Consider the following 21518-nt stretch of genomic DNA (forward strand, 5'->3'; position numbering starts at 1 on the left):
CCAAGCAGTTGACTGCCTCTCCTGTTGACAAGCTATGCCTCAGCATATGAGACAAATATGATCAAATCTGATGTTGATGACTATACAGTCGTTTTCTTTCTTTTTTTCCCTTTGGAAGTGTGAAGCGTTTGAAGCGTCTTCATTCACTATATTTACATGTCGATTAAAGGAAACGACTTTGAGGTTCAGCGGTTCAAATAAACACACTTTGTTCATGTCGTTACCTGGAATCCCTTCACAATAGCCTTTATTTATAAAATGTAAGATGGATTATGATTAAGACAGAACAACCAAAGAGAAAGACAGGAGAACTTGTGTAAATATGTGTTTCTACTTTTATTGTGGTTTCATGAATTTTCGTAGAACAGTTTTTTTTAATGAACGTGATGGTTAACAGCAGCCAGAGAGACACATCTGGCCTCATCTGGATTGGCCTAATTTGAATAGTGACATATATCAATACAGTGCCGGTATCTGTCTCCCTCGAGAGGACCACTGAAAGAAAAACATCAGAAATGATTGTCCTTCACAGGAACTGATGAAGTCCATCCTTAGAAAGGCACCGCAGCCCGAGTCTCGTCTTCTTCTACAAATGTTAGAAAAGCTGAAACACATTCAAGATACGAGGCTTTCTGCTGCCGACGCTTCCATTAGCATCAAACATCAAATAAAAGCGTTGTGTTTGGAGCTTTCGCTGTAAGACGCCAGCACAACAACAAGGGTTACAAGTGACTGATTCATTCAACATGCCGTAACCGTCTAACATCTCCAAGAAGTTTCCCCAACCCCCAAAAAAGGAAAACAAAAAAATCACACACATACAAATATTATAATTCACATTCATCTATAAAAACCCCGAGCTACTGAGAGCCAGAGGAGTTTATCCCAAGGTGCTTATACAGAGGGATTGCACAGCATAGCTTGTCTTTGTAAATGTAACTGACAATAAACAATAGTTAAAGGACGCTCTGCTTTTAAAAACCTCAAACAGCATCCACATTTTGTGAAAAGGCAAAAAAAACAAAACAAAAGACAAAAACAGATCCAGCTCAATAAAAGCAGCTTCAAAAGGAACACACTTCATCACATTGATTGAACTTCAAATATCTCCACTGAATTAAATAACACCACTCTATCTCAAGATTCTGTAGACAAGTGATCCTCATGAACGACAGAGCAAATCTTTGTTTAAAGAACCAGCTTCATTCACTCTCGCTTGTTGTATCACATCAGTAAAGAGTCACTTGTTTTAGACGGTTAAGGCCTTCGGTTCATGAGTTACCTTTTCTTCATGGTCAGACCAACTTTCTGACAAGGATGCAAAAAAATTAAATTCTGCATGATCTCCATTGAATTAACATATTGCACATTACGTCTGAAGGGGGAGAGTAAATTCCATTGATGACTCTGATGGGATGAGTATTTAAAAAAAAAATCTAAACAGACATTCTGTCATAGAAACGTGACATCGCTTTGCAGTAATATTTTGCTACATATATAGCTTTCAATATCCTTCTATCTTGATTTGGCACGTCATCCTAGAGTTGAAGGCCGAGAGTTCACAAAGCAGAAATAGGTGCAAATCACACCTAACCCTATAGGGCGCCGCTTTCAACATCTTACTGCCTCCTGAAGACCCTCCTACGTCAGCACACTGCCACTCGCCTTGGCCACCAGTTTGATCAGCGAGGACAGTTTACTTGTAGGCAGGAGCTGCTATCATGAGGCTGCTTAGCTGGTTTCATAAGAGGACAGCAGGGCAGCGTCCACTGGCTCCATACAGGAAGGGCAGGTGAAAGAGCGCATCAGCCAGGGGTCGATGCAATCCACGTGGTAAATGTGAAGGCAGGGCAGGAACCGTATGGGATCATCATACTCAAAGTCCATCATGCAGATCACACACCTTGAGGGGAGAGAATCAGCGTTCCTTTATTTTTTAGTACGAGATGGTTTTATAACTCACTGTTGTCCTTTTCTTTTTGGGCACACTGTTCATTTATTCCAAAAAGCTTTATGTCGTTGGAACCAGAAGCAGAGAAATTAAGAAGCAACCATGGCAACAACAACTAGCGGACTAAGAAATGTGAATTTCTGTTATGTTTGAGACGCCAACAGCGACCCTCTTCCTTCTTCCACATGAAGCGTGCAGAAACAGTGTAAACGAGGGATTTTGAAGCGTCAGGAGCCGTTTAGAATTATGTAATATAGCGTTCCACTTCATGGTGAAAACTCAAACCATACTCGGGGAATCATGAATTGTGCCCGAGACCACCTCTCCAAGAAGACTCGAGCACTGGTCCAATTCACGATCCTTTAGGATCAAGCATACTTGGATACGGGTCCCCAGTGTGACACCGCCCTCAGACCTGCAGCCCTCTAAATCAGCAGTTCTCCACTCGTCGAGTCTCGTGACCCACCACCAACTCCTCCGTGATACCTCGACCCAAGTCAGATTCATTTATTAAAAAATTGTGCAGTTTGGATGATAGTCAGTAAAAAAAATGTGGCAGAAGCAAGAAACAAAAAAAAACATGCTCAAAAAGCGCTTCACAGATTTCTTTCTTTTACAGATTTGTTGATTATAATTTATTGCACACTTAACAATATATATTTTGTGTTTTTCCAGGTACACATTCACGACCCACTGAAAATAGCTCAGAGACCCACTTCTGGGTCCCAAACCACAAGTTGAAAACCACTGACATAAACAACATGCCCATTCCTAATAAAGATAAAGAAAATAAGTTGGATGAGTTTTTGACTCACTCTTTGACTTTCTTGTCTGATGGGTCGGAGCTCAGGTTGTAGACACCTCTCGGGAGGTGCTGGATAAGACCGATACGCTGAGCAATACGAATCTGTTCCTCCTCCGTAAGCTGGCAAGCCAGACGACTCTGACCTGGGTTTGGATGGTACACTGGAGCGGACAGGGTGCGCTCCTGAAACAAGATGGAGGAAACGTGAGGCAGAGGATTACAGGTGTGCCCATCAAATACCTGATTTCACTTTGGTTTGATTAGAACTTGTTTTGACCACATCAGACAGAGTTATGAAATCGGATAATGTTCATAAGACGCGTAGTTATGGATGATGTAAATGCACATGCTTTTAGGATTGGGTAGTCGTTGTGTTCGTTCTGCAGGTCCAGCACAGTCCCAGAGGCTTTTTAACCTGAGTCTGGTCCTGCCTGTTTAAAAGGAGAGTTTATCCTTCCTACTGGTATTTGCAAAATGTTGCAAAGAGCTTTGCTTATGGTGGATTAATGACGATTCTCTGTAAAGCATTTAACAAAGAGAGCTGTGGAGAGTTTTGATATAGTGTATCAAAATAACCTATTATAATAATTGAAGATTAGTTTATTTGACGTCTACAGGATGATAACAGTTTATTCTATGTTTTTGCACGTACAGCACAGAGTGACTAACTAGTCTACCAAAGCTTATGTGCCAGTGTTAGATTTCCTATACAGCTGTAATAAATACTGTATGTTGCAATTAAGAACGATTACATTTTTACAGAACTGATGAAAATTTGAATTCATTTAAGTGTTAACAATGTGTAAAACACTCACTGACTGAAGGATCTGGATTAAAAGAATGTTAAAAAAAAAAAAAAAAAAAAGGGGACTCTTGAGTCCTCAGGGTGCATTTAGCTGAGCCCCTGTAGCTCACCTGGTCTGGATCAGGGGTCTCCCCGGGTAGACTGCCCCCCTCAGACTCGTTCAGCAGCGACAGGTCATCCGGCCCTTGTGAAAACAGGCAGTTCCCCATTTATCAGAGACCACCATGAGAGGCTCGACTTTAGTGAGGAGGAGGATGAACGCACACTCAGCTAAAGTGAAGCTAATAAACTGGCGAGTGTGAACCTGAACGAGTTTTCAGCTGAGTTTGTCAAGAGTTTACATATGTAATAAAAAACACAATTAAAAACATGTTTTTGTTAAAGCAGCAGTGTCGTCTATCGCTGGACGGATAAACGACCGAGGCACAGCTGCAGGTCAAACAGGTCATAACACGAAACACGACCGTTAAAACCTGCCTGTTTGTGTCCGGTTAAACTGGGCTTCTTGTGTTTACAAAAAAAATTCGAGCCGGAAATGCGTCACCAGAATGTTGGCCCTCGGTCTTTCGCCACTAGCTCCTTCAAAATAAAGCATTTCTCTAAAAAAAATGTTCAATAAAAAAGAAAATCCTAAATAACCATTAAAATTCAATTTTTTTTATTTGTAAACATTTAATTTCATTACACTGCTTATAAAAATAAATAATAAATTGTTATTGGTTTCCGTAATAAATCTTTTCTGACATGGTACCGGTTTTTAATAAGCTCGATTGTTTTTTTATTTATTTAAAGACTTCCTTATGTTTTACCATTAACACAGAAGAAGCACTCCGAATGAAACACCAGCTCGGTTATACAGAAAAATAAGTAAAATGGTGTTTATATACACATACAAATCAAAAGTCAGAAGCAGTGAGAGGCTTGAGTTGTTTATAAAATGTAAAACGGTAGTCTCTTAGCAGAAAAAAGAATATATATTGATGTGTTGTTGGTGCTTTATTTCGCCGGAAGGATGACCGGATGTAGCAACATTGTTGCAGATGCAGAACATTTGGAGTCATCCGTCGTCATTTACAGCTCTGCTTCCTTTAGTGCTCCATCCCTGCCCTGCGCAATTTTATTTTATTTTTTCATTCATTTAAAGATTGTTTAGGATTGTCAAATGGAAAACAGAAAAGGCAAGGACATGCATGCTCATCTTCAGTAAAGATACAATTGTGATAAAATCTGTATAAAGTCGCTCGCTTTAAAGGAAGAATGTGTAACATTTTACTCATAGCCTAAATATAGCAGAAATCCAGTATCTCCTCTGTAAATATCTCTCTGATTGTCTTCTACTGAGAGTGACACACATGAGTCAGCTGTCTGTGATGTTGTCTGTATTTACATTGTGTTTACATAAAAAAAAAAGGTGCTTTAACCTCACCCTTAGGGAACAAGGGTCTGCTGCTGCAATGACGTACTGTATATGTACAAAAAAAGTCTGTATTTTACATTCAGAAGTCTAGTGACACTTCAATGCAACACATCAGTCCAAGTTGTGTTTAATAGCTCTGAAGTCTGAACCTTTTACTAAAAAGACGTTGACACATTTTTTAAAATGAAACTTTTCAAGCTTCAACCAGCCATAACATTATCGGCACCTGTGTTCTCTCATGCAACCCGATACAACAGTTCCACCATTTATACAGCTTTTTGCTGCCCTCATGTAGCCTGCTGAAGAAGAGGGAAAATTATTTGAAACCTCTCTCGATGGAATACATCACCAATATGGCTATTTAGACGATGTACTGTCTGAGTAGTTGAACAAAGCATAACATCACCTTTTGTTTTTAATTGTCCACAGTTCCTCCACTTCAAGTGCCCCAGCCTCGTGAACCCACACCGAGCCCTTCACCTGCTGCTCTTCCGTACAATCCTCCCTTAAGCCATCCAGTCCAAGAAACAAGTCCCCCCTTAGATGCCCCACCTGAGGTAAGTGTCTCCTCCACAATCTCAAGTCATGTTGTCGAGTGAGTCCCCAAAGCATCTTACTGTGAAATCTCCAAACTCACAGGGTGCATCACCTACACCACCACACTCAGAGATGGATGGACCCCAGTTTACATCTTCACAAGGAGAAGAAGACAACAAGTCTGATTGTGAAGAGAACAATCCTGTGCAGGAAACTGAGCCTGCACCACTGACACATAACAACCCACAGGTACATGATGCTTTTAACTACTTTGATGTACATGTTTACATTAGTTTGTGCTTTATCTTCAGTTGGCTATCCTGCTTTGCTGCTGTAACACTGTAAATTCCTCTGCTGTGAGATCAATCAATCAATCAATCTTTATTTATATAGCGTCAATTCATAACAGGCGTTATCTCAAGACACTTTACAAAAGCAGGTAAAGGACCTTACTGTTTGTCTGTTAACATTAACAAAAGAGCAGGTAACAAGACCATGCTCATTGTTATGTTTACAAAAAGCAGGTAAAGGACCTTACTTATGGCTATATTACAAGAGCCCAGCTGAATCCGTCATAGCGTGGCAAGAAAAAACTTCCTTTTAACAGGCAGAAATCTTCAGCAGACCCGGGCTCATGACGGAACAGCCATCTGCTAAACTGTGCTGGGCTTGAAAATGGGATGGGGGAGATGGGACAAGATGCAGAAAGAAGAATAGGATGGGATAGGTTGGGGGGGGGGGGGGGGGGGGTCTGGGCAGGCCATCCTCAGGGGGAGGGGGGGGGGGTTGTTTGGGCAGGCCATCCTCACCAACAGTCCCAAGGAACCTAAGAGAGCTCAAGGAACCTAAGAGAGCTCAAAAGGAGAGGTTAGAATACAAAGACATATCTTATTACTATAAGATATGAAAGCTGGGAGAGAAAGAGGGAGAGAGAGATAAGAGATCCTGGTGCCAGTTCCCCCGGTAGTCTAAGCCTATAGCAGCATAACTATGAGCTGGTCCTAAGCCAGCCCTAACTATAAGATTTATCAAAAAGAAAAGTTTTAAGTCTATTCTTAAAAGTACCTAGTGTGTCTGCCTCCCGGACCCCGACTGGTAGACGATTCCAAAGGAGCGGTGCCTGATAACTAAAGGCTCTACCTCCCATAGTACTTTTAGAGACTATAGGCACCACAAGCAGGCCTGCATTCTGGGAACGTAATGTTCTTGTCGGATAGTACGGTACAATTAACTCTTTAAGATAGGATGGTGCCTGACCGTTTAGAGCTTTGTAGGTGAGCAGAAGGATTTTAAATTCTATTCTAGATTTTATAGGGAGCCAATGGAGAGAAGCCAATACAGGAGTAATGTGGTCCCTTTTCCTCGTTCTAGTAAGAACACGAGCTGAAGCGTTTTGGACGAGTTGGAGGGTCTTTAGAGATTTACCATAGCACCCTGCTAAAATAGAATTACAGTAATCCAACCTGGAGGTAACAAATGCATGAACTAATTTTTCAGCATCATTTTGTGACAGGATCTGCCTGATCTTAGAGATATTACGAAGGTGAAAATAAGCTGTCCTTGAAATTTGTTTAATGTAGGAATCAAAGGACATATCCTGATCATGAGATGAATAAAGGAGTATCTTATCTTCATTTCATTTTTCATGCAGCGTGAATTCTGAGACTGACTGTTAATGTTCGTTATTTCTTCAGACAGCAGAACAGGAAGATGTTCAGATGGACTAAGCTGGAGTGGATCCATTGAACTAAAAGAAATGCAGCCACATTATATTATATATTCAGGTATCTTGCTTATTTGTTGTTTTCTGGTGAGAAAGAGCCTATTTTAGCCTAAACTCACCATATTGTGCCTTTGAGACATTCTTAACCAAATACTGTTATTTTGGTGCCTAATCTATCTATCTATCTATCTATCTATCTATCTGTCTATCTATCTATCTATCTATCTATCTATCTATCTATCTATCTATCTATCTATCTATCTATCTATCTATCTATCTATCTATCTATCTATCTGTGTGAATATTGGGGTGAGTGACTGCATGATACTGCTGTTGATTGTAGATAGATAGATAGATAGATAGATAGATAGATAGATAGATAGATAGATAGATAGATAGATAGATAGATAGATAGATAGATAGATAGATAGATAGATAGATAGATAGATACTTTATTGATCCAGAGGGAAATTCAGTATTGTAAAACACTTACATACATTAGCAAGAGTGACTGTTTGATATGAACAGTCACTCTTGTTCATGTTGACTCAGCACTTTATTTTTAAGAAGGCTGCTCAGCTCCACAGTCAAAGCTCCCTGTTGTTTATCGAATGCTGCTGCATTCAGCGCTCTTACATTTGACCATGTTAGCTCTTTAAATGTATTTTTCTGTCCTGCGAAATCAATCGCCCTTCAGGCACAAATAAAGTGAAAGGTTGAAGTTGTGTGATGCACTTTGCCTTTGCGGTTGCTCATGGTTACGGCTGAGTGATATTGCTGCATCACTGTTGTTGTTCAGTCAGGGTATGTCGTGCTACGCCACGAGACGGTAAAGTGTATGAGACGCACAGCAGGAGTTTACCTCGTGCTCTGGCTTCCTCACACCCAACGGTGTAATCTATTGAGTTAACTGCAAGACAATCAAGGGTTAAACTTGTGATCAACGTCACCTCAGGAAACACTTGTATAAAAACTCTTGTATAGTTTCATTCTAAATCTCGAGTAGCCTATAGACTCCTTTAACAGACTGAATCTTACAAACTAGGGCAGGGATGTTTAAGTCATTGTCACATTTCAATTTGCCTTCAATTGAATGTAAAATGCGTTGCTGATGTTTTTTTCACCCCTCCACATTACAAAGTGTTCCTCTAATTAAACACAAACCTGCTTCAAACTGTTTGTGGTTTACTGCTTTATGAACTTTATAAGACTGTGTTTAAGAATCCCTTTACAGTACGTAGCATGGAGGGAAGAGTCTGCATTATGCTAAAGTGTGCTAAAATGTTCAATATGAAAATAATTGTATGCGTATGTAAAGAAGTTGCAAATGTTCATGTACACAACCTTAGCTTAGCATGTTAGCATGCACACGTTTCCTAATCAGTAAATATGAGGTGAAGCTGACGATGCTAGGAATGTAATGTTAGTCGCAAAGATAATTTGTTTTTGGCCATGAGCTGAAGTACTGAGCATATTTAAAGTGATTAAAAGTCAGGGGAACAAAAGCAACATCCTCCTCAGCTATAGGCTACACATGATTGAACTCAGGTTCATACTGAACACTTTGCAGTTATTAAAATGTATGGACACTGTTGCTTTAATAAATAGGTTTCTTTCTAAGTTTAGATTATTACAGTGCATTGTTCAGGTAGTCACCGGCTCATACAAAGAAAGACAAGGCACAGCGAGATGGTACAGTCAAGAACATCCTTTTTATTCAATCAGGTTCTGCTCTTCTCAAACTGTGTTTTTCTTCTTATGGAAAAGAAACTGTAATTAACACATGCATTTCACCTAGAGCTCTGGGGGTGTTCTGACAAAGAAGTGGTGCTGCACTGAGGGCGTACAAGAGCTGGGAGTCAGGGGGCCTAGGGTGCTGCCTATTACATCGATAACCATACACGTTTAAGAAGATAAAGAACAAAATAAACAACAGAACAAGAACGCGGAGCGGTCCAGCATGAGGTGGCCAGAGGAGTAACATGGAGGGACTCTCCTGAATCCTCACGTGAGAGAGATCAGGTTCATGCTGGCTTTAATCTAACTGGTTGGTGTGTTGTAAATGGCTAATACTGCTGAGGGTTTTCACTGTGTGAAACCCACAATGAACAATAATACTTCATTCTAAAAGATTGTGGGATATGTCCTGGAAATGCAAAAAAAAAAAAAAAAAACCCTCTTCCAGCCTCGTGCAGGACAAGTCCGGTTATAAGGTGCTTGAAGCTTTCATGTACAGTCTAAAGTGCCCTCAAAGAGCGACTCAACAACAGCATACCCTGATAGCAAAAAGAAATCCTAATTCAAAAGAAACAAAAGAGGGGAATAAAACAAAGCCAAAAATAAATAGCTGAAACAAAAGAGCAAACTCTTATGCTAATTAAAGCAGCACCTTTCCAACATCTCAAAGCAGTCCATCCAGCCCTCAGGACCCCGTTGAATCTTCTCAGTAAACCTCTTCCAAACCCCTGTCGTCCCTTCCAAACCCACCCAAAAGACACCCCCAAAAGCCCGTCAGCGTAATTTGTTCACTTACATTAGCTGTTCAATGGAAAAAGCTGAAGAAGATGGGTATGGTAATACAATGTGAAGCATACAGACAAGAATAACATGTGAGCTAACTGCATTCTGCTCAGACAAAAAGTTTTTTCGGCAATTTTTTTTATCGCCCTCCCAACAGCGGAGAGGGCAGGAGAGAGAGAGAGAGGGAGAGAGAGAGAGAGAGACAGAGAGTGACGGACACACAGTTACAGACTACTCCAGTGTCTAAGAGAAAACTGACAGTGGAGACAGAGGGGAAGAAAAAAGCAAGAGCTGAACGAGAACAAGTTTTTTTGCCTTTTCAAAATGTTTTTTTTTCATCATCATTTATAGATAAAAAGTAAAGAACTAATTCACACCAGTTTCCTTTTGTACTATATATATATGTATGTATATATATATAGAGCTTTGAAAAGGAAGAGAGGATAAAGGGGAGGTACAATGGAAAGGTTTCATTTCGAAGGCAGAGGGAAAAAAGTTGTCCCCCAGCGCTGAAATGACGACTGTTTTTTTTTTTTTTTTTTTTTTTTGCCTCCGTGCAGCACTCGGGGACAACCTGCTGCCTCGAGCAGTTTTGGAAAAAAAGGGGGGCGATCTGGTTTACAAAATGGAGTCTGTGAACAAAAGGCACTTTTAAGGGACAACCTTTAACTGCTGGGAAACTATACACTACAGCACAAGCACTATAAGAGTCATTTACAGAGGAGGGGGTGGAACAGGGGAGAGGCTCACCTTGCTGCCTGTTTCATTTAAGGTTCAGACTTCAGATTTCTGCTGAATTTTTTATTTTTATTTTTTTAGCAAATATTCCCCCTTTTTTTCTGTTGTACGTGCAGGAGACACAAGGTGTAAACCTGATACTCTTTCCATTGCGTGTGGGTCTCAACACAACCTGCTGAATTTGATTGGAAACATATCAGGGGGACGATGTGAAGAAAAGAGTTCTGCATGTGAAGCATCTCTCGCAGAACAGGGAGGAACTTATGACACATACAGTATGAGTTCAACTGGGAGGGTTGTTGCGTTTTCTGCTGGTGAGTTTCAGGCAGTGCATGGGTTAACTTATAGGTTTGTTCTGGGTTTTTTTTTCTCTTTTCTTCTAAAGGTTGAACCGAAATGCCTTTTGTGTCACAACCTTAAGGATAAGAACCTCTCCCCCCACTCAATACAAATAGAAGAAGAATACAAATAGAGAGAGGAATAATGCTGTTTCCTTAAAGGTCTGTTAATTTTGTTCATTACCATTCATTTACAATAGGTATGAATGTACTTTAGAGTGTAAAAGCACCACTTTTCATCTGATGAGAAGAGAATCGTTTTTCCCTCAAGTTGTGAAGATTTTTTTTTTTATCCTTCAGCCCTCCCACATTTTTATAAACAACTGATTACACATAAAACATTAAAAAAGAGACAAAGGAAATAAAAACAAATACCCCCAACTTACAAAGACTAGGATTTTTCATGGCTCTCTGGTTTAGAGTCCTGGAGCTTACAGACTTGAAACAAATACTTTTTTTTTCTCTTTTCTCGTAGCTTTCTTAAAAATCTCTAACAGACAAACACAATGATCTACCCAATGCATTGCACGTGGCTCAATCGACACATATTTTTAATAATAATACTTTCCATCAAAAAACAAACACTTTTTTTCTTCAAACCTACTGTCGATTTTTTTGACATGTTTATCTAGGTATCTTAATGCGGTGCTGCAGACGGCGATGGTGTGTGTGTCGTTTTGATCCTTACTGGGAACAGTAAGGGGATGTTACTGAAACGGGTTGTGGAGGGGGTGAAAAGGGAGGTGAGAGTTCAGAAAATAACTAGACTGCCAACCAGCTCATGTAGTAAAAGTTAAAAAGGAGCATATATCATAAATATATATGTATAAGATCTCTCTCTCTGTCTTTACAAAAAAAGGTTTGCAGTCCTCTATAAAGATCTGTCCTAGGCCAATGGTTTCCACATGCACCAACGCTACCATTTGCTGTAGCTTTAGCTTATATGTGGGAAGAGAACCTGAAGTCATTTATTACTAATTGCATGAAGGGAATACAGAGGCACTTTCATATATTGTTATAAACTTGATATATGGTTTTAGTACATAGAGCTAATGTTACTAGAGAGGCTGAGAACAGGGCCTCAGACCTGTTTACTATCCCTGCAAAACAGAACCAACAGCTAGGCAGTCCAGTTATTTTGTGAGGTCGGCTTTTGTTGGATTGTGTCATGATGAAAAAACAATATCAATTTTAAATGTTAACATTTACATAGAAAAAAAAATCTCAATTTAAAAAAAAAAAAGAATCTTAAGTGAATGAAAAACCATTAACAAAGGCAGTTTGGAGAACCAAATGTAAAGGCTTCCCTTTATCATTGAGTGTCAGGTGGTACAAGTGTGCATTTTCTAATGTGCGTTTGTGCGCGTGTATACGTGTGTTTGTCGTCCTCTGGGTTTTCCTGTGAGGGGACGAAGGGACACAGGGTAAAGCAATGCAAGGGTTGCATGTGATAAGCTGTTGTTACTGTGCTGTCCATGAGTGAGAGATTTGAGAAACGGCTGTTACTCTTTGGGTGAACTCTGTTTTAAGCCTGATACTTAACAGACGACTGAAAAACTGAAGCAAAAAGTGTTATGACATGCGAGAGAAGGTTAAAACAATCCAAGTGACACTAAACCAAAACCAAATCCAGCACAAAAAAGAAGAAATGTCAAAAACACCTACAAACAAACTGAAAAGCTAATATTTGAAGCAGATGGTGTGTGTGCATTACTGTAAATTAAACCCTGCGTCTACTGTTAATAACAGGATGATATTATGTGCTGGTTGTATTACAGACTATTCTGAAAGATGAAGTCTGTATGTACAGGCTGCATGCAAGCATGTGTGTTTGTGTGTGAGTCAGACTTGAATGTTAGCACAGCCCCATCCCTGCAGTGGCAGCCAGCCTCCACTCACTTCTCTGCTCGCTCATCTGACCATCGGTGTGCAACACTGTTCATCCCTTATTCAAAATTAATAGTGCATAGGTGAGGGGACGAAAGAGCACATGTGGAGTTAGTGTTATGACTGTCTGTCGTGTGTTCACTCGCTTACACTCGCCTCATGGCTATCACTTCTCCCACAGCAGGACGCCCTGATTCTTTGACAGGTAAACAAAGACCAGCCACTTAGTGCATATGTGTGACCACCATCTGATGGTGTCACCAGGATTGGCCAATCAGAAATGAAAAGAAAGGAGAAAAAAAAAAAAAAAAAAGAAGGATCAGGGCTGAGTGAGTGAAGCGGCAGAGCGTGGCGACACACAGGTACGAGGCTGTGGTTAGCGTCTGGACCCTGGTGTGGTGGTGGGGTGGGGGGTCAGGTGGGAATATGCACCCGGAGGGGAGGTGAGCAGATAAACACACAGATATGAAGGTGTGCTATTTGGGTGACTATCTTTCAACTTGCACATCCGCCTTCACCGTCTTACCACTACTTTCTTTTTTTTGTTTGGATCTCTGAGCCAATGCATGGAGTTTCATTGTGGAGACAAAATGAAAAAAAAAAAAATCATTAAAAAAAGAACAAATGTATAATTGGTCATTTGTCAGTTTTCCATATTGTGTTTCCATTCTGACATTTCGTGGTGTTTGAGACAGTTCCTCCTCCTCCTTCTCCTTCCATTCTGAATCTGTCCACTTAGTCTCATTGAAGCCTCCTGCATAAAGGGGGACCGACGTTCCTGTTAGAATCTGGTTGGATTGGGAGTCCTCTTGGGGTGGTTTGGGGTTGGGGTGGGGGGTTTCTGTAGTACAACTTTGAATAGTGTTGGCGAGAGAGAAAGATCTTTTAGTGTCAGCAGTCTGTTCTTGATCAACGTTGGTGTGTTTTTTGTTTTTTTTTACATTTTCCAATTTCCATCACACATTTTTAGCTCTTGATTCAGAGAGGCCTTGTCAGAGGAACCAGGACTGTGGAAGAAGAAGAAGAAAATGTTGTTGTTTTTAAATAAAAATAATAATAATTAAAATCTGCAGATTTAAACAGTGTTTGAATTAAATCTTCATTCTCGTCCTTCTCAGGAGCACTTTGTACATCAAAAATCTCAAAACGTGAGGGGAAAAAACATGAGCTACCAACAGGCGCACACACACACACACACACACACACACACACACACACACACACACACACACACACACACACAAAGGATTAGTATGAATACAGGGATGGAAGACAAGGGGCACATAACAGAGTATAAACAATATAAAGTATAAACACAGAACAGAATCTTACACAGCGGGTAAATCAGCAGTTTCCAACCTATCGGTCAGGACCCTTTCGAAGGATTATAAGATATCTCTGTGCGGTCCCAAAGTGATTTATCAGACAAGAAAAAGCAAATCCTTTTTCCTTTTTCTTGCAAATAACTGAATACTTTCATCATACCGCCGGACCTCAGAGAACATCACTTAAAACAGAGCTGCTCAACACCAAAGGCCTACGCGAGCACTAATGAGGCGTTAAGGTTTTAAAAGTCACTTTGTTTTCTGGGTGGTGATGGGAACTACTTATGAAGTTAATCCTTCCTCCACTAGGTGGCCCCCTCCTCCTTCTATCCCTAACTCGTAGCACTTGCTGAACTTTACTGTCCCGAGGAGCGTGAACAAGTCACTACCTCAACTTCACTACTTGCTGTGTTTAAAAAAAAAGCTGACTGGTGTTTCAAGTCAAAAGCATGGTGTACTTTTGGAGTTGTAAACAGCATAAGCTAAGCTTTCCAGTGAGCAAACACGAGAGTATAACCGCTCTGTCATGTGCTGCCAGTTTACAGGTAAAGCGATCCTCCTAATGCGTCTCTGCTCTGTGGGCCCGAGTGGTCTCAGGCTACACTGTAAAGCTATTGAGGGCAGCTACTCTGGGGATCCAGTTTCTGGGTTTGATAAGAGGGCAGAGTGGAGGCTTTGGCACAAGCTGGGCTGTTCTGGCTGCCTTTGACATTCCTCAGGCCTTGGCCCGGAAGAACTGCGAATCACCCCACCTATAACAGCTAACTCTGTGTTGTTCCCCATTCTCGCAAGCCAAGAGAGAGTTTTAACCCTCCTCAACCTCCATCGAGCTTCAACAAACTCTGCCTCCCGCCTTCCTACCCATGATCCCTCAGCGTTTGAGGATAACTCCTCCTCCCCTTGGCTTCTCCTCTCCTCTCTCTCTCTCTCTGGTTCTCCCAGAGTAATCCTTGGCAGTGGAAAGTGACCCCCTCTCTCTAACCCCCCTTCAAGTCCAAGTTCAACTGCCTATGACATCATGTCTGGTTGCTGCGGGCAACCAGACAGCCGGGACGTGACTGTGGAGTGCAGTGAGCTTCGACTAACTCCCTCTCTCTCTTTTTTCCCTCCGTTTTCTCCCCGTCCCTCCTACTTTTTCATACTCGTCCCGCTATAGCCTTCTCTCTCTCTCTCTCTCTCTTTTCCTGCAAAGCTGGAGTCCCACCACCAGAGAGCTCCTCAGACCAGCTTTTCTCAGGCCGAGTCCTGAGAACAGCGGGAAGACTCTCCTCTGTCTTGGCTAGTTGGCTAGCAGGCGGGGAGGCGGGCTGGCAAGGCCATCGTCTGAACCTCTCCATATGCCAGAGAACAGCAGGACAGGCAGAGACCTCGGTTACTCACTCTGGCTTGGGCTGTTACTGACCTACTAGGCTCAGCTAACTGGGAATGGTTGAAACCAGTGCCGAGGTTGTGCTGTGTGTTCCATAAACCCAGCAGAAAGTTCAAAGAGGACATTGTTTTATAATGCCTCATAAGCAAAAGCAGTACAAAGGTTTTTTTTGTTGTTGTTTTTTTTAAACCGTTGTAAAAACTCTGGTTTTATAGAAGAGAAAACTAGGGGTGAGAGTTTTGGCAGTTAAAGTGTATGTGCCTGCGTGTGCATATCCCTCAGTGCCAGGGCTACATCTGTGGACGAGTGGTGCAGGTGGGGAGCTCGAAAATACTAGAGGGAGCAGGATGGGCAAGGAGAGAGAAAAGAGAGGGAGGGCAGGCTGCTGATGCATTAGGGGAGGGAAGGTTGGGGAAGGGGGGGGGGGGGGGGGGGGGGGGGGAGCAAGGCAGCCGAGCAGAGCAGTGCTGAGGAGGAATGCAAATTGTTTCCATGTGTGGGGAGGACAGGAGAGCGGAGTTGGCTGCAGGCAGGTGCGGTTAGCCCCTAATGAGAAAAGTTGTGTTGGTGATGGAGGAGGCCCAAGACACTGAAGCCCAGTGGCGGAGCGCAGCCAAAGCTGAAACCACAATGTAGTTCACTACTGGCCTCACACGCTGCACTAATGCACACTGTGGGTCTGAGCAGAGATAAATCAACACTGCTGGAGCTGAAACTAACTGGCACTGCTAACATTCACTGTGGGGAAACTACTGCGGTACAGACACTGTAAACCAATACCGAAACACAAGGCCTTGATACATGGGCAACACTTCTTGTCAGTGTAGGTGGGCAAGTTGCAAACAATTGATGACATATTTACTCCATCTGGTCCTTTATTTTATTTCTTATAAAGGATTTCAAAGATGGCCGCATTAGAGGAGTGGAAAAGAACAATTTCAATTCACAAGAGCTCAACATTTTCACAAAGGATTTTCAATATAAGACGCTTTGAAACTGGATTTAACTCGATTAACAACGTATTAGGGCTCAAAGTTTAGACTCGAACCAGTAATCATTTATCAAAACAATCCCAACACAAAGTCCACTGGCTCGGTTTATCCAGGGTTATTTCACCATGTCACACGGTGTTCTTTTAAGGATGGAGTTCAGCCGGTTTAAATGGACACGCTCTTGTAACCGCCTTCTGTTTAAATTTGCTGTCAAGCATTCGTGTTGCCTGGTTCATCTCCATCAAACAATAATTCAGATTCACTGATGAAGACTGTGCGATGCGTTTCAAAGCTTTTAAAGAGTCCGGATTGTTTTGCCAAAAGAAAGGACAGATTCAGCTAAATTATACAGAAAACTGTTATGAATGAGTACGGATGTCACTTCAACCTACAGAGTGTCCAAATATTCAAAGTGTGGATCAACACTGGAACCATGGGTTGAATCACGCAATGCACTGAGTCCATTGTCTAAGTACTGCCTCTGTATCACGGCCTTCACTCTGAATGACATGCTCGTCCCGTTAAGCCTGAAGATGCCTGTTGTAACAGAGCTCTGTCATACTTACAGCGGGTTGATGGGGGACAAGGAAGAAGATGACATAAAAACAGAGGAGGAGGAGGAGGAGGGGGGGGGAGGGGAGGAGGGAGAGGTGGATGGCTGGATGTGAAGTAAATGAGGGAGGTTGGCGGGGTACCTGAGTCTGCTGGGGGATATTCAGAAAGTTGTCCCGTGTTCCGATGCCGACAAACCGGTTGGGAGCTGTGGAGCCTGGCGTGGAGTATGCTACAAACAGAGAGAGACAAGTGTGTACATGCTTTTACACACACACATACACACCCAGCTCATACTAGAGTCTAATGCTCTTATTAGCATTATCTCTAAGGTTTAAAATAAAAACTAAGCTGCTAAGGCTAAAACTACAAATCACTGTCAAATGGGTAACTGGTTGAAGAAAGTAAGGGTCAGGGATACTGATGCCCTAACAGCCACATTGATTCATTGTTTCCTGTTTTTGTGGGCAGCTCATTGTTGTTTTCCTTCACTTGACTCCTAAATCTGTGGTTAACAAGGGGGATGTAGAGTCTTGTGAGGATAAGCGCTTACACTCAGAAGCCACTTCTCCCGAAATATGGCTGCACTGTTAGTCACAGACTCTCCTCAGCAGCCCCTGGCATCAGTTTTAAGCCATCGTAATCATAGAAAACCACTGTGGAATCTCCGAGGGCTTTATAACAGTGGTGACCAATGAAGGAAGTATTTAAATCCACAGTGGTAACAAATGCTCCATCTATGCTCAACAGGTTAAAAGGAGCATCTCTCACACAATGTGACATCAGTCTGCAATGTCACAGGATCAAATTTAGGGCAGTTGTGCTCACTGGACTCCAACATGGCGGCTGAGGAATACTTTTTTTTTTGCTGTGCATGATTTGACTGAGGTTGGGAGGATCATGGGAATGTGTGGGGGTGAAAGTGACAGGGCTGGAAACTGATGCATGAGTGAGAGTGAGAGTGTACCATATGCATGGGTGTGTGTGTGTGTGTATGTGTGTGTGTGTGTGTGCGTGTGTTTATGACTGTAATTAAGATATCTTAAAAATCAGAGACAAAATTAGAGGAGGTAAAAAAAAAAATACAGTGATAACAGTCACTGGAATGAGAAAAGAGACGGAAAATAGTATATTTATTTATTTATATAGATGTTCATATAAATAAATAATCATAAAGTGACACGTTAATCTGAGAGCGTTGGAAGGGGGAAGGGGAGGAAGGGTTGAAAGGACAGGAAGAGGAGAAAAAGTCAAAATAAAAAGGAGGAGAAAGTGCCCCCGTTGCTCCGTCCGGTGCCCCCTCTGGTTGTGCCTCTCCCGTGGCCCGACTCTCACACTGCACCTGTCTGGGTTGGACTAAGCCTCACTCACCGCACTCCTCTCTCCTGCTCCCCCAGATAGCACTAATTAGACATTTCTGATTAGATTTTCTATCATTCATGTTTAGAGAGATTGGGTTTTTCCTGATGTACTGTGATTTTCATGTTTTTTGTTGTTCTCAATTTTTAATTGTTGTGAGATTTGTGTGAAAGTGACGAGGGGATTGGGTGGGTAAAGTGGGGCATGATGTTTTTTTGGAGTCCACGCCAACTGCCCTAATTTTGTTCCCTTTAAAAAGAACAAAGAAGAAAATAAAGGGGGAAAAAAGAAACAAAGAAAAAGAGGATATGTGAATATATCAGTAAAGAAAAGAATAAGGCAAAAAAGAAATGAGAGAAGGGGGAGATTGTATCGCCGCCGCTGCAGACAGACATGCAAAGTCTGCGATGATCAAAGGCTTGCTTGCTACAGAGGCAACGTGCACAGGGCCCTGCTCTGCTCTGCTCTCCCCCCCACCCAACTACAGAACACTTCAAAAGGGAGGGAGAGAGACTACACTGCCCCTTGTGGTGCTTGCAGGACACTGAACACCAGAGAGAAAGAAAAAGAGAGGAAAGAGAAAAAGGTGCAGCGAAGAGGCCGAGGAGGTTTGCAAAGACTTAAAAAGAGAGAGAAGAAGGTTGAAGTTCAGAGCAGGAGACTCGGAGGAAAATGAAGGGAGATCTCTGGTTTGGCAAAGGCGTGGCTTATGCCTTGACAGAATTGGATCTTACTGGTAATGTACAGTACAGTACAGTCCATATGGTGATGAATAACAGGGGTGAATCTCCTGGGGCTGCTGAGTGTTAACTAAAGGTAGAAAATCTATTAACTAAGGAAAACAACAGCAGCAGCCATGATAGAAGCCCCGGACCTGTGCTTCTTTATCTTGCGATGTAACAAAAGTGCACTGCATATAAAAAGTGGGGCTTCTACGACGGCTACTTCTCGTCTAGCTAGCAAACCTGATTAGGTTTGCGTTGAAGAGAAAACAGACTAGCTGCCGTCTAAACGCTAACCAAACTATTGGAAGTGAAGTTTTGTTCGGATTAGCCTCTGTTAAAGTCTTTTGGGAGACCGGGGCCGTGATTGGGTTTTGTGGAGGGGAGTGGGAGTGGGGGTGACTTACACGGAGATGCGGGTGAGCTGAGTCCGCCGTCAGTGGGCGTGCTGATGATTTTAGAGTCGGGCATGGGGAGGGGCACAGGGCGTGCCACTGGGGGGTGGCGGGGGGCAGCAGGAAGGAGCCCGGCATTTTGCTCTGGCCACCTCCATTAGGCTGCAGACGGACCATACAGACAGGGTGAGCAGGACACACCCCAAGAATATACAGTGCACAGGGTTTCTCACACACACACACACACACACACACACACTCACAGTCGCATGTAGGGGTCAGACACTTAAATATAGACAGATGCCAACAGTATCAAAACAACAAGTCTGAAGTACATTCAGACAAGCTCAGACACAAAAGACAGCACACACGAGACCAAGAGAGAGCAGCAACACACAACAAAAAACTAAATGAAATAAATCAGAAAATGAGGGAAATAAAACGTTGTAAAAGTGATGAAAATGGACAACACACTAGGGAGGAAGACAAATGGGGTTGTGCATAAGAAATGTTTTCATAGTGTGATGAAATATTTAAAAAAAGAAGGAAAACATCCGACATGAGAAAACGGTGTGTGTGTGTGTGTGTGTGTGTGTGTGTGCATGTGTGTGTCAGTGTACAGTATGTTCAAAGCGACTGAAGATTTTCACAAATGCAGCTGTGTTCTGTGTTAAGAAATGAGGAGAAAAAAAAAAAGGTTAAAAGGACATGAAAAGGGACTAAATACGTGGTTTCAAAGGTGCTCACAAGGCCAAGTTTCCAGTAGAGGTTTACAGTGCTACCCACACTCGTGTGTTAAAATCCCGCTGAGATATCCCTACACAGCCAGTTGACAGTCAGCTACATATTGTGCCCACACTTAAGTGTTTGAAGCTTTCAGGTTGAGCGAGGGAGGGGAAAGTTGTCGGGGTTGTCATGGGAGCAGCTTCCTTCACGGAAGTTTCAGAAATATAGCCGAACGATACCTCAGAGAAAAAGGTTCATCTCTGCCCTTCATTAATTGCCCCAGTAGACTCCTGCAGTGTCCGCCTCCATCCAAAACGGTTCACTATGCACAGCAGCTTCGTTTGAGACGTGATGTGGTTTTTTTTAAAAGTTATTATTCTTTGTGACTCGCTGTTACAGTGTGTTACCTTAAAGCCCCTGGGAGGAACTTTTTGGGTCGTGACGATTTTTTTTGCGCCCCCCTGACAACAAAACAGTCTGATCTTTACTGATCTTGCCCTTTACGTGTGAAAGATAAATATGGTCCTGCTTTCACTGTGAGTCTTTGCCTTGGACAATGTAAACAAAAGCTTTTTTTTTTTAGAAGTTGACCTGTCTGACATCTACCGGTTTGCAAATGAAGTTTGTTACGCTCTGCTTTGCCTCTGCAGGTCATAAAGAAGCATCAAGTTCAGACTTTTTCATCAACAGATACAAAAATCCTCACATGAAGTCTTTATATATATATATCTATATATCTATATATAAACACACACATACAAAAAACCTTTTTGATTACTTGTTTTTAAATCACTTAATCTTCCTCCATTTATAGCAAATAACAATAAATTGCATGTCAGACTGTAGAGGAAGGGTAATGTGGTTTGGCTCATTCTTTCCTTATTTATCTCCTACTGTGTGTTTTTTTAGCACATCTGGCGGCCTCCTCTGAACACCATGTTCTTTTTCCCGGGGTAATTGCTTCACATTATAAAACGGCTCTAGTCTAGTCTCTAGACTTCTTTACATCTGTATATACAACAAAGAAGACATGACATGATGGAGGAGTCATTCTGGTGGTAAAGCTGACTTTTCGCTTTCTTTCATTTTTCTAAAATGAAATTCTACAAAAAACAGACTCTCTTCAAACCGTCCTCTCTTCTACTTTCCCATCCCGTCACCTCTCTTTACGGAGCCCACACAGCACTTACCTGTGCGCTGGGCTGTCCTGTGCCATCGGTGCACACAAACTGCACAAACTCCTTGAGCGGGTCCTGGTGGTGGTGGTAGCGTATGGTGGGGTGGGTGAAGTACGGGCTGGACTGCTGGATGATAGAGGAGGAAGGGAAGTGCAGGGCTGAAGCTGAGGCACGGGGAC

The 21518-nt window shown here is 42.2% G+C and overlaps 2 protein-coding genes and 1 long non-coding RNA gene across 3 annotated transcripts in view; 1 reads left to right on the top strand and 2 right to left on the bottom strand.

Moving 5' to 3' along the window:
- Positions 1-350: 350 nt before the first annotated feature.
- On the bottom strand, positions 351-4107 carry rnf11a (ring finger protein 11a). The gene is made up of 3 exons (XM_079337058.1): positions 3672-4107; positions 2767-2939; positions 351-1903 (listed from the first exon to the last, which is right to left on the bottom strand). Exons 1-3 carry the CDS (start codon positions 3768-3770, stop codon positions 1732-1734), a joined length of 444 nt encoding a protein of 147 aa, XP_079193184.1. The 5' UTR covers positions 3771-4107; the 3' UTR covers positions 351-1731.
- A 525-nt stretch (positions 4108-4632) lies between these two features.
- LOC306817694 lies at positions 4633-7307 on the top strand. The gene is made up of 4 exons (XR_013778055.1): positions 4633-4739; positions 5423-5535; positions 5618-5764; positions 7210-7307. It is a non-coding gene; the product is annotated as an uncharacterized lncRNA (long non-coding RNA).
- Positions 7308-8931: 1624 nt separating this feature from the next.
- The window catches only part of LOC306817601 (nuclear factor 1 X-type-like), a 121621-nt gene continuing 109034 nt past the window's right edge, over positions 8932-21518 (bottom strand). The window contains exons 8-10 of the mRNA XM_079334621.1: positions 21352-21518; positions 17103-17191; positions 8932-13728 (exon numbers count right to left, since the gene is read on the bottom strand). The exon at positions 21352-21518 is cut by the window's right edge and continues 3 nt beyond it. Of these exons, the coding sequence (XP_079190747.1) occupies positions 17123-17191; positions 21352-21518 (236 nt within the window). The 3' untranslated portion in view covers positions 8932-13728; positions 17103-17122. The remainder of the gene's footprint in view (positions 13729-17102; positions 17192-21351) is intronic.

The sequence above is a fragment of the Symphodus melops genome (genome assembly GCF_947650265.1).
Source record: "Symphodus melops genome assembly, chromosome: 2".
NCBI classification, from domain to species: domain Eukaryota; kingdom Metazoa; phylum Chordata; class Actinopteri; order Labriformes; family Labridae; genus Symphodus; species Symphodus melops.

Coding starts and splice junctions, on each gene's coding strand:
- rnf11a (XM_079337058.1), bottom strand. CDS start 3,770: ATGGGGAACTGCCTGTTTTCACAAGGGCCGGATGACCTGTCGCTGCTG. Junction 2,940..3,671: donor AGACCCCTGATCCAGACCAG/GTGAGCTACAGG, acceptor ATCTTGTTTCAG/GAGCGCACCCTGTCCGCTCC. Junction 1,904..2,766: donor TCAGACAAGAAAGTCAAAGA/GTGAGTCAAAAA, acceptor TCTCCCCTCAAG/GTGTGTGATCTGCATGATGG.